Source organism: Hylobates moloch, unplaced genomic scaffold, assembly GCF_009828535.3.
Source record: "Hylobates moloch isolate HMO894 unplaced genomic scaffold, HMol_V3 SCAFFOLD_13, whole genome shotgun sequence".
NCBI lineage: Eukaryota > Metazoa > Chordata > Mammalia > Primates > Hylobatidae > Hylobates > Hylobates moloch.
Genome location: NW_026652288.1, coordinates 38,803,220 through 38,815,896, shown reverse-complemented (window position 1 = coordinate 38,815,896; position 12,677 = coordinate 38,803,220). Strand labels below are relative to the sequence as shown.

General features: G+C 50.7%; 1 protein-coding gene across 4 annotated transcripts in view; it reads left to right on the top strand.

Annotated features, from left to right (window-relative positions):
* Positions 1 to 9,133, top strand: part of KCNK6 (potassium two pore domain channel subfamily K member 6) — a 19,720-nt gene extending 10,587 nt beyond the window's left edge. For 2 of the 4 annotated variants that reach the window (XM_058426953.1, XM_058426952.1), the window contains 3 exons: positions 2,996 to 3,391; positions 3,583 to 3,802; positions 7,091 to 9,133. In XM_058426953.1, coding sequence (XP_058282936.1) covers positions 2,996 to 3,391; positions 3,583 to 3,802; positions 7,091 to 7,157 — 683 coding nt within the window. In that variant the 3' untranslated portion in view covers positions 7,158 to 9,133. Of the gene's footprint in view, positions 1 to 2,995; positions 3,392 to 3,582 lie in introns of all 4 variants that reach the window. The other 2 variants (XR_009209474.1, XM_032173045.2) reach the window with 2 other exon arrangements.
* Positions 9,134 to 12,677: the final 3,544 nt, after the last annotated feature.

Below are 12,677 nucleotides of genomic sequence, written 5' to 3'. Positions count from 1 at the left end.
GGCTAACATAGTGAAACCCCGTCTCTACTAAAAATACAAAAAATTAGCCTCCCGAGTAGCTGGGACTACAGGCGCCCGCCACCTCGCCCGGCTAATTTTTTGTATTTTTAGTAGAGACGGGGTTTCACTATGTTAGCCAGGATGGTCTCGATCTCCTGACCTCGTGATCCGCCCGCCTCGGCCTCCCAAAGTGCTGGGATTACAGGCGTGAGCCACCGCGCCCGGCTGGGATCATTTCTTTTCCCAAATTTTTTTATTGTAGTAAAATACACACAACATAAAATGTACCATCTTAGTCATTTTTAAGGCTACAGTTCGGTGACATTAAGTACATTCATATTGTTACCATCATCACCTTCATCTTTTTTTTTTTTTTAATAGATATGAGGCTGGCCATGCCACGTGGGAGATGGAGTTATTGCTCAACTCAAATCACTCTCCACCATCCATCTCTAAAACTTTTTTTTTTTTTTTTTTTTTTTTAGACGGAGTCTTGCTCTGTCACCCATGCTGGAATGCAGTGGCACAATCTCGGCTCACTGCAACCTCCGCCTCCCAGGTTCAAGTGATTCTTCTGCCTCAGCCTCCCGAGTGTCTGGGACTACAGGCGCGAACCACCATGCCTGGCTAATTTTTGTACTTTTAGCAGAGAACCCGGCTAATTTTGGTCAGGCTGGTCTTGAACTCCTGACCTCATAATCTGCCTGCCTAGGCCTCCCAAAGTGCTGGGATTACAGGTGTGAGCCACCTCACCCGGCCTCTAAAACTTTTTTTTTTTCTCCTGAGACAGGGTCTCACTCTGTCGCCCAGGCTGGAGTGCAGTGGTGCCATCACAGCTCCCTGTAGCCTCAACCTTCCCAGGCTCAGGTGATTCTCCACCTCAGCCTCCCGAGTAGGTGGGACTACAGGTGCACACCACCATGCCTGGCTAATTTTTTTATTTTTCGTAGAGACAGGGTTTCACCATGTTGCCCCGGCTGGTCTTGAATTCCTAGGCTCAAGGAATCCCCACACCTCGGCCTCCCGAAGTGTTGGGATTACAGGCTTGAGCCCCAGCGCCCAGCCTCCGGAACTCTTCTCATCTTGCAGAACTGAAATTCTATACCCATTAAACCGTAACTCCCCATTCGCCCCTTCTCCTAGCCCCTGGCAACCACCGTTTTACTTTCTGTCTCTGAAGTTGACTAACTACTTTGTATAGAATAATACAGTGTCTGTCCTTTCACGACTGGCTTGTTTCACTGAGCATAATGTCATTAAGGTTCATCCATGTTGTACCATGTGTCAGAAGTTCCTTCCTTTTTAAGGCTACATAACATCCCACTGTATGTATAAACCACATTTTATTTATTCATTAATCTGTAGATGGAAATGTGTTGCTTCCGAGGTTTAGTTATTGTGAATAATGCTGTTATGAACATGGGTATACAGATACAGATATCCCTTTGACACTCTGCTTTAGGTTCTTTTGAGCATATAAAAAAATGGGGCCGGGCGTGGTGGCTCACTTTGGGAGGCCGAGGCAGGTGGATCACCTGGTCAGGAGTTTGAGACCAGCCTGGCCAACACTAAAATACTAAAAATACAAAATTAGCCGGGCGTGGTGGCGCATGCCTGTAATCCCAGCTACTCGGGAGGCTGAGGCAGGAGAATTTCTGGAACCTGGGAGGCACAGGCTGCAGTGAGCTCAGATTGCACCACTGCACTCCAGCCTAGGCAACAGAGTGAGACTCCATCTCAAAAAATGAAAACAAAAAAAAAACCCAGGATCTTTTCACGTGGAAAACAGGCACAGGTGACACTTGCTCGAGTGTGCCACATATCCATGCTTCATAATGATCGAGGGCCGCATCTGTCGTCTTTGGACAAGATAAACCAGGCCCCTCACCGCCCTAGTCAGATCTCTGAACTTTGGTTTGATTTAATTGGAAAATAAAAAGATTTTAAATTACGCTTTGCTGGCTGGGTGAGGTGGCTCACGCCTGTAATCTCACCACTTTGGGAGGCCGAGGCAGGCAGATCACCTGAGGTCAGGAGTTCAAGACCAGTCTGACCAACATGGAGAAACCCTGTCTCTACTAAAAATACAAAAATTAGCCGGGCGTGGTGGCGCATGGGAGGCTGAGGCAGGAGAAGGCTGAACCGGAGGCGGACCTTGAATGACCGAGATTGCCCACTGCACTCACCTGGGACAGAGAAAACCCGTGGGGCTTCATGGGTCATGATGAGGACTCTTTCCTTTTATCTGAGTGAGATGGGGCCACAGAGGGGCTCTGGGCAGGGGAGGGGCATGACTGAACTCAGGTGTTGGCAGGCTATGCTGGCTGAACAGATTGTAGGGGCTGGGGTTGGGGAAGGGGAGATCCAGGAGGAGGCTGCTGTGGTGGACAGGACCAGGGTGGGGGCCATGGGACTGGGTGGGAGAGAAGTAAGTGGGTTTTGGGCCTATTTGAAGGTTGAGATAATAGGCTTCACTGACAGATGGAGTGTGGCATGAGTGACGAGGGCATTAGGGATGAAGGCAAGGCTCTTGGCCTGAGCATCGGAGGACAGAGGTGCCATCACCTGGGACGGGAGGGAATGTGGGGAGAGGCAGGTTTGGGATGAAATCAGGTCTAGGTGTGGGTGTCCACAGATATCTCGGTGGAGGTGTTGAGTGGGCAGAAGGATTTTCCCGGGCTGGGTCCTGGGGGTTAGATCTGTAATTCTGACACCTTGGAAGGCAAAGGTGGGAGGATCACTAGAGCCCAGGAGCTCAAGACTAGCCTGGGCAACATAGTAGGACCCCATCTCTACAAAAAAATTTAAAATCAACTGGGTGTGCTGGACAGTGCCTGTAGTCCCAGCTACTTGGGAGGCTGAGGTGGGAGGATCACTTGGGTCCAGGAGTTCAAGAGTGCAATGATGGCACCACTGCACTCCAGCCTGGGTGACAGAGTGACCCCCCATCTCTAGAAAGAAAAAGCTTTCCCCTTTACTCTCTTTACTCCCCTAGGCTATGGGTACACAACGCCACTGACTGATGCGGGCAAGGCCTTCTCCATCGCCTTTGCGCTCCTGGGCGTGCCGACCACCATGCTGCTGCTGACCGCCTCAGCCCAGCGCCTGTCGCTGCTGCTGACTCACGTGCCCCTGTCTTGGCTGAGCATGCGTTGGGGCTGGGACCCCCGGTGGGCGGCCTGCTGGCACTTGGTGGCCCTGCTGGGAGTCGTAGTGACCGTCTGCTTTCTGGTGCCGGCTGTGATCTTCGCCCACCTCGAGGAGGCCTGGAGCTTTTTGGATGCCTTCTACTTCTGCTTTATCTCTCTGTCCACCATCGGCCTGGGCGACTATGTGCCCGGGGAGGCCCCTGGCCAACCCTACCGGGCCCTCTACAAGGTGCTGGTCACAGGTGAGCTGGGCGGCTAGGGCGGGGCTTTGAGGAGGACCTAGCCCTATCCCTGGGGGAGTTAAAGGCACACAGTCCCACTCTGGGACTTCCAAAAGGGATCCAACCCCACCCCGCAGGGTCCAGTAGAACTGCAGCCCCGCCGGGAAGATCTGAGCCCCAGGATGACCAATGCCCCTCCTCCGCCTCTACAGTCTACCTCTTCCTGGGCCTGGTGGCCATGGTGCTGGTGCTGCAGACCTTCCGCCACGTGTCTGACCTCCACGGCCTCACGGAGCTCATCCTGCTGCCCCCTCCGTGCCCTGCCAGCTTCAATGAGGATGAGGACGATCGGGTGGACATCCTGGGCCCCCAGCCGGTATCGCACCAGCAACTCTCTGCCAGCTCCCACACCAACTACGCTTCCATCCCCAGGTAGCTGGGGCAGGCTCTGCCAGGCTTGGGTGTGCCTGGCCTGGGACCAAGGGGCCCAGGCGACCAGAGCTGGCTGTACAGGAATGTCCACGAGCACAGCAGGCGATCTTGAGGCCTTGCCACCCACCGTCTCTCCTTTGTTTCCCAGCATCTGGCTGGGATGTGAGGGGCGGCACTCCCTGTCCCCATGTCCCGGGCTCCACTGGGCACCAACATAACCTTTTTCTCTGTCCTTTCTCTCATCCTCTTTACACTGTGTCTCTCTGGCTCTCCGGCATTCTTGCTGTCTCTGTCTTTCCCTCTTGCTGTCTCTGTTTCTCATTCTCTTTCATGTTCCGTCTGTGTCTCTCAATTAACCACTCATCAATTGCTGATTCTACCAGGCTCAGACCTCATTTCAGGCACCAGATTGGTCGCTACACCCTGGACAAGTGACTGCCCCTCTCTGAGCCTTGATTTCCTCAGCTGCCAAATGGGAAGAACAGACGAATTTGCCCCTAAACCCCTCCTGTTTGCTGGCCCTGTGCTAGACAGTGCTGGAGACATAGTTGGGGGTGGGGAACTGCCCTCATGGAACTTGCAGTCCAGTGAGGTGGACAGACCTGTCCCCAGACAGTGATGGCTCAAAATGGTCAGGACTTTAATGGAGGAGGTGAGGTGATGAAAGCACAGGCAGAGTGGTCAGGGCTGAAGTTGGAGAAGCACAGGGGCTAGGCCCAATCCCGCCTGGAAAGTCAGGGAGGACTTCCTGGAGGAAGGGACATCGAACTAAGACCTGAACTATGAGAAATAGGCAGGAAGAAGTTGTACCTGACTCATTTTTCTCAGGTGTCTCCAGGGAGCAGGGCCCATGGAGGGAGCCCTGGTGTAGGCCTGGGTGGTAGACTCTTCCTCAGCAGCCTGGCAGGCAGGAAACGGACATAGGACCCCAGCCCAGATCTGAATGGCATGGGAGGTGCTGCCCTTAGCCGTGATACCATTGTAAGAGCTGTCCCCATTTGTATGTTGTGCCCTGGAATCAGCCTGGTTGAGCTCAAATCCCAACTTAGCCACGTCTGGCCTTTGTCATTGGGCAGTCACCCTGCCTCTCTGATTTTGTTTCCTTATCTGTAAAATGGTGATCATCATATACGACTTCAAAAGATGATTTCAGGCTGAGTGTGGGGGCTCACGCCTGTACGCCCAGCACTTTGGCAGGCTGAGGAAGCAGGATCGCTTGAGGCCAGGAGTTTGAGACTAGCCTGGGCAACACAGTGAGACCTTATCTCAACAACCACAAAATCTAAAAATTAGCTGGGTGTGGTGGTGCACATCTGTGATCCTGGCTACTCCAGAGGCTGAGGTGGAAGGATCACTTGAGGCCAGGAGTTTGAGGCTGCAGTGAGTTATGACGGTACTGCTGCACTCCAGCCTGGGGGACAGAGTGAGACCCCGTCTGAAAGAAAAAAAGAAAGAGAGAGAGAAAGACAGAGAGAGGAAGGAAGGAAGGAAGGAAGGAGAAAGACAGAGAAAGAGAGAGAAAGAAAAAGAGAAAGAAAGAAAGAAAAGAAGGAAAGAAGCCGGGCACAGTGGCTCAGTCCTGTAATCCCAGCACCTTGGGAGGGCCAAGGTGGGAAGATCGCTTGAGTCCAGGGGTTTGAGACCAGCCTGGCCAACATAACAAGACCCCATCTCTACAAAAATAAAAATTTTAAACAGGGCCGGGGCATTTGAGCCGGGTCTCAACAGTAGACAAGTAGAAAAGGCATGGAGAGGGCATGCCAGGTGGGAGGAGCTGTGTACAAAGGCCTGGAGATGGAAAAGCATGCTGGCCACCAGCTTCTGACAAGCAGTTTACTATGAACGGTATGGAGGGAAAGAGGGAAGGAGGGCAGAGTGGTCGGCACGAGCACCTCTTAGTGTCCTTAAATGACAAGCATGGGAACCTGGTCTCTTTCCTGAGGGCCCTAGAGAGCCATGGAAGGGTTTAGAGTAGGAGAGGGTCATGGTTAGGTTTGGGTTTTAGGATGATCCCCCTAGTTGCTCTGGAGAGGTGGAGCAGAGGGGGGACTGAGGCTGGGTGCCTGTGGGAGGCTGGGGCAGGAATGAAGAGGGAGACGATGGGCCTGGGCTGAACCATGGAAGGGAGGAGGGGTGGGTGCGGGGACACTCAGGAGCCAAGTGGACAGGCCATAGCCCTCACGGACTGGAGGGACGCGGCTAGGGAAGGTCCCACGGAGTGGCCAATTATCCCTCAGATGGGGACCTGGGAGAGAGAGCAGGTTTTAGCGGAGACGCTGAGGCTGCTTTAGAATATGGTGTGTGTGTGGGGCAAAAGGGACACCCAGGGGTGTATCAAGAGGTCATGGAGGGGCAGGCCAGGTGGCTCACGCCTGTAATCCCAGCACTTTGTGAGGCCAAGGCAGGTGGATCACCTGAGGTCAAGAGTTCAAGACCAGCCCGGCCAACATGGTGAAACCCCGTCTCTACTAAAAATACAAAAATTAGCTGGGTGTGGTGGCACACGCCTGTAGTCCCAGCTACCTGGGAGGCTGAGACAGAATTGCTTGAACCTGGGAGGTGGAGGCTGCAATGGGCCAAGATCGCACCACTGTACTCCAGCCTGGGTGAGACAAAGACTCTGTCTCAAAAAAAAAAAGAGGTCATAGGGGCTGGGCATAGTGGCTCTCACCTATAATCCTAGCAAATCCTAGCACTTTGGGAGGCTGAGGCAGGAGGATTGCCTGAGCCCAGGGGTTCAAGACCAGCCTGAGCAACATAAAATACAAAAAATACAAAAATTAGCTGGGTGTGGTGGTGTGCACCTGTGGTCCCAGCTACTCAGGAGGCTGAAGTGGGAGGATCACTTGAGCCTGGGAGGTCAAGGCTGCAGTGAGCTGTGATTGCATCACTGTACTCCAGCTTGGGTGACAGAGCAAGACCCTGTCTCAAAAAAAAAAAAAAGAAAAAAAAATACGTATATTGGATATACTATGTGCCAGGCACGATTCCAAGCCCCTGATACATTCTCTACATTTTACAGATGAGGGAGGAGGTCCAGAGATGTTAAATACTTGCCCAAGGTCGCACAGAAAGTGGAACACTGGTATTTGAACAAGGTTTTGGTTGGGCATCTTTTCCTATGGGAGCTCAGAAATATCTGTTGTCTAGCCCTTTCTCAGCCTCCCAACCTTCTTGGTTCCTTACCTATGTCACAGTTGACTTTGAGCTAAAGTCATCTTGGGGCAGCTAGGTGCCTATGTGAGCTGGCGCTCATTTCTCACTGTTTCTCCTTCCAAATACCTCCAGGAAGAAAAGCAAGTCCTTTTCGGTCCAAGACATTAAAAAAGCCAGGCTCAGTGGCTCATGCCTATAATCCCAACACTTGGGGAGGCTGAGGCAGGAGGATCGCTTGAGCCTGGGAGTTGGAGACCAGCCTGGTCATGTTAACATAGCAAGACCCCTCTACAGAAAATGTTAAAAATGAGCTGGGTGTGGTGGTGCACACCTGTAGTCCCAGTTACTCAGGAGGCTGAGGCAGGAGGATCACTTGAGCCTAGGAGGTTGAGGCTGCAATGAGCCATGATCACACCACTGGACTCCAGCATGGGCTACAGAGCAAGACCCTGTCCTAGGACAGAAAAAAGGGCCGGGCACAGTGGCTCACGCCTGTAATTCCAGTACTTTGGGAGGCCGAGGCGGGCGGATCACGAGGTCAGGAGATCAAGACCATCCTGGCTAACATGGTGAAACCTGTCTCTACTAAAAATACAAAAAATTAGCCAGGTGTGGTGGCACGTGCCTGTGATCCCAGCTACTCAGGAGGCTGAGGCAGGAGAATCACTTGAACGTGGGAGGCGGAGGTTGCAGTGAGCCGAGATCCCACCATTGCACTCCAGCCTGGGAGACAGCGAGACTCCGTCTCAGAAAAAAAAAGAAAAGTGTATGCTAAAAAATGCATCAGGTACTAAAGAGTGTACGGTGGAAAGTAAGTCTTTCTCCTACACTCACACCATGGATGGATGTCGCAGGTCTTCCCAGGCACATTCGATGTATGTACCAGCCATATGCATGTGTGTGTCATTTATTTTTCACCCTACACAAGTAGTACCTAACATGGTGAGGTTGTTATGATTACAGACTCTAGAGGCAAAGTTCCTGGGTGTAAATCTGAACTCTGTCACTCCCAAGCTAAGTGGCTTTGGGCAAGTGATTTCACCTCCATGTGCCTCAGTTTGCTAGTCTGTACAATGGGATGGTAATAGCACCTACCTCATGGACTTGAGAAGTCAGCAACTTCATACCTGTAAAGCCCTTAGAGCTAGCAGTGTGTGGCACTCAATAAAATGTTGACTAATGGTGATTCTCACTTCTATACTATGCTTTTTTGTACCAATTATAAATATTAATATTTTAATGTCACTTTTCTATTATTCTTGTTTCTGTACCTTGCTTTTGTCACCAACACAGTGTAATTCAGAGATAATTTCAGAGACATATAATAGGTCTTTTTTCTTTTTTTTCTTTTTTGAGACTAAGCCTCGCTCTTGTTGCCCAGGCTGGAGTGCAGTAGTGGCATGATCTCGGCTCACTGCAACCTCCACCTCCTGGGTTCAAGCAATTCTCCTGCCTCAGCTTCCCGAGTAGCTGAGATTACAGGCACCTGCCATTATGCCCGGCTTATTTTTGTATTTTTAGTAGAGACAGGGTTTCACCATGTTGGCCAGGCTGGTCTCGAACTCCAGATCTCAAGTGATCCACCCGCCTCGGCCTCCCAAAGTGCTGGGATTACAGGTGTGAGCCACCACACCTGGCCACAATAGGTCTTATATTTTATGGTGTCTCCTCTAGGACACATGTCCCATAAATAATTTCAACATCCCCTGTTGATGATATGTGGGTGTTTTCCAGTCTTTTGCTGGTACAACAATGCTACAGCAAACATCTTGCGGTTTAAGATCTAATGAAAGGATCGAGTGAGGCAGGAGTTCAAGACCACCCTGGGCAACATAGCAAGACCCTCCCTGTACAAAAATAGGCGGGTGTGGTGGAACACCAGCTAGTCAGGAGGCTGCGGCAGGAGGATCACTTGAACCCAGGTGTTTGGGACTAGCTTGGACAACATGTGAGACCTCATCTGTGCTGGGCATGGTGGCTCATGTCTGTAATTCCAGCACTTTGGGAGGCCAAGATGGGAAGATGGCTTGAGGCCAAGAGTTTTAGACCAGACTGGTCAAAATGGTGAGACCCCATCTCTATTTATTATTATTTTTTTAAAGATGAAAAAAGGTCAGGTGCAATGATGCACATCTGTAATCCCAGCACTTTGGGAGGCTGAAGTGGGTGGATTGCTTGAGGTCAGGAGTTTGAGACCAGCCTGGCCAACATGGTGAAACTTCGTCTCTACTGAAAATACAAAAATTAGTCAGGTATGGTGGCAGATGCCTGTAATCCCAGCTACTCCGGAGGCTGAGGCAGGAGAATTGTTCGAAAGGGGGAGGTGGAGGTTGCAGTGAGCTGTGATGGCACCATTGCACTCCAGCCTGGGCGACAGAGTGAGACTGTCTCAAAAGAAAAGAAAAGAAAAGAAAAAGATGAAAAAGAAACCCCCATCTCTAAAAAAAATTAAAAATTAAACAAATTAACTGGATGTGATGACTCGCATCTGTAGTTCCACCTACTTGGGAGGCTGAGATGGGAAGATCACTTGAGCCTGGGAGTTCGAGGCTGCAGTGAGCAATGATTGCGCCACTCCACTCCAGCCTGGGTGAGAGTGAGACCCTGTTTCTAAAAAAACAAAATAAAATAAAAAATTAAAGGGCTCTGGTACATGGCTACTGAGTTTCTTCCCCTAGAAGATATCACCGTTCCCTGGCCTGCAGGGGTGGGCTGGGGTGGGAAGGATAGACCGCCATCATCGGTTCATTTACATAAAACAACTATTATGTGCAGTGCCTGGCAGGGCTGGGGGACTACAGAGGCAGAGAAAGCCATACACCCTGCCCTCACAGAGCCTGTGATCCAGTGGAAAAGAAACACCCATTTCCAGCCATGAATGGCCTAGAGGGGCCAAGAGGTAGGATGAGGGCTGATCATGTGTATCAGGGAGAAGAGCTAAAGGGAGGAAAGTGGTGGACCCTGTTAAAAAGCACGGAATGGTATTCCAGAGGGCATTACTGAGCCTGCACAGGTCTGGAGCGTGCATGGGTCACACCTGATCAAGGATATTCAAGTCGCTCCATGTGACCAGACTGTGGACCACAGAGGTCTAACGGGGAGAGGGCAGATGAACCAGATAGAATGACAGGGAGGAGAGTATGAGGGGCTCTGGAAGTTTTTCTGAGGGCCTAGAGGGTCATGGAAGGTTCTAGAGCACTGGTTCTCAAGATGTGGTCTCTAGTGTCAGCATCACCTAGGAACTTGCCAGAAATACAAATTATCAGGCCCCACTCCAGATCTACTGAATCAAAAATTCTGGAAGTAGCCAGGTAGTTACTCAGGAGGCTAAGGTGGGAGGATCACGAGGCCTGAAATTCAAGGCTAACCTGAGATAGGGTATTGTTCTTTGCCCAGCTGAAATGCAGTGGTGTGATCACAGCTCACTGCATTTCCATGTATTTCAGAGCTCACTGCAGCCTCAAAGTCCTGGGCTCAAGTGATCTTCCTGCCTCAACCTCCCAGGTAGCTGGGATCACAGGGATGGGCCACCATACTGGCTAATTAAAAAAAAATTTTTAGCAACAGGGTCTTATCCATATTGCCCAGGCTGGTCTCAAGTGATCCTCCTACCTCAGCCTCCCAAAGAACTGGGATTACAGGTGTGCACCACCACATCTGGCTTAATTTTTTTTTTTTTTTTGAGACAGGGTCTCATTCTGTCGCCCAGGCTGGAGTGCAGTGGAGGGATCTCGGCTCACTGCAACCTCTGCCTCCTGGGTTCAAGCAACTCCTGCCTCAGCCTCCCGAGTAGCTGGGATTACAGGTGCCCGCCACCATGCCTGGCTAATTTTTGTATTTTTTGGTAGACACAAGGTTTTATCATGTTGGCCAGGCTGGTATCGAACTGCAAAGCTCAAGTGATCCGCCTGCCTCAGCTTTCCAAAGTGCTGGGATTACAGGCATGAGCCACTATGCCCAGCCAGAGACTCCATCTTTAAAACAAAAACTCAGGATGTGGTGCCCACCAACCTGGCTTACCCAGCCTTTTAGGTGAGTCTAATGCATGCTCAAATTTGAAAACCGCTGGGTTTTGTAGGGAAAAGAAAGAGTGATCAGATTGTTACTGTGTCTATGTAGAAAGGAAAGACATAAGAGACTCCATTTTGAAAAAGACCTGTACTTTAAACAATTGCTTTGCTGAGATGTACTTTAAACAATTGCTTTGCTGGGGCAATAGCTTTGCCCCAGCCACTTTGCCCCAGCCACTTTGACCCAACCTGGAGCTCACAAAAACATGTGTTGTATGAAACCAAGGTTTAAGGGATCTAGGGCTGTGCAGGACGTGCCTTGTTAACAATATGTTTACAAGTAGGATACTTGGTAAAAGTCATCGCTATTCTCTAGTCTCACTAAACCAGGGCACAATGCACCGCGGAAAGCCGCAGGGACCTCTGCCCCTGAAAGCGGGATATTGTCCAAGGTTTCTCCCCATGTGATAGTCTGAAATATGGCCTCGCTGGATGAGAAAGACCTGACCGTCCCCCGCCCCGACACCCGTAAAGGGTCTGTGCTGAGGTGGATTAGTAAAAGAGGAAAGCCTCTTGCAGTTGAGATAGAGGAAGGCCACTGTCTCCTGCCTGCCCCTGGGAACTAAATATCTCGGTATAAAACCCAGTTGTACATTTGTTCAATTCTGAGATGAGAGAAAAACCACCCTGTGGTGGGAGGCGAGACATGTTTGCAGCAATGCTGCCTTGTTATTCTTTACTCTGCTGAGATGTTTGGGTGGAGGGAAACACAAATCTGGCCTACGTGCACATCCAGGCATAGTACCTTCCCTTGAACTTAATTATGACATAGATTATTTTGCTCACGTTTTTTGCTGACCTTCTCCTTATTATCACTCTGCTCTCCTACTACATTCCTTTTTGCTGAAATAATGAAAATAATAATCAATAAAAACTGAGGGAACTCAGAGGCCGGTGCCGGTGCAGGTCCTTGGTATTCTGAGCGCCGGTCCCCTGGGCCCACTATTGTTTCTCTATACTTTGTCTCTGTGTCTTATTTCTTTTCTCAGTCTCTCGTCCCACCCGACTAGAAATACCCACAGGTGTGGAGGGGCAGGCCACCCCTTCAGGGTTAAACGTCTGGTCTGGAATTCATCAAAAACTCATGGCCTGAATCCTTACCTGTAAGGGATCAGAATGCAAATGAAAATTAACTTAATGAATATTTTACTTGAGTCGGGCACACTTCCCACAATGGTGTGGGATGGCGGTCCTTGTCCTGTTTTCTAAAGGACAGTGCTAAGCAGCCGATTCATTTTCACAAGGTCTCTAGGAAACCACACTTTTTTTTTTTTTTTTTTTTTTGAGACGGAGTCTTTCTCTGTCCCCCAGGCTGGAGTGCAGTGGCGCGATCTCGGCTCACTGCAAGCTCCGCCTCCCGGGTTCACGCCATTCTCCTGCCTCAGCCTCCCGAGTAGCTGGGACTACAGGCGCCCGCCAACACGCCCGGCTAATTTTTTGTATTTTTAGTAGTGACGGGGTTTCACCGTGTTAGCCAGGATGGTCTCGATCTCCTGACCTTGTGATCCACCCGCCTCGGCCTCCCAAAGTGCTGGGATTACAGGCTTGAGCCACCGCGCCCGGCCGGAAACCACACTTTTTTAAGGAGTAGAATTTTGGGGTAGGGCCGGGCGCGGTGGCTCACGCCTGTAATCCCAGCACTTTGGGAG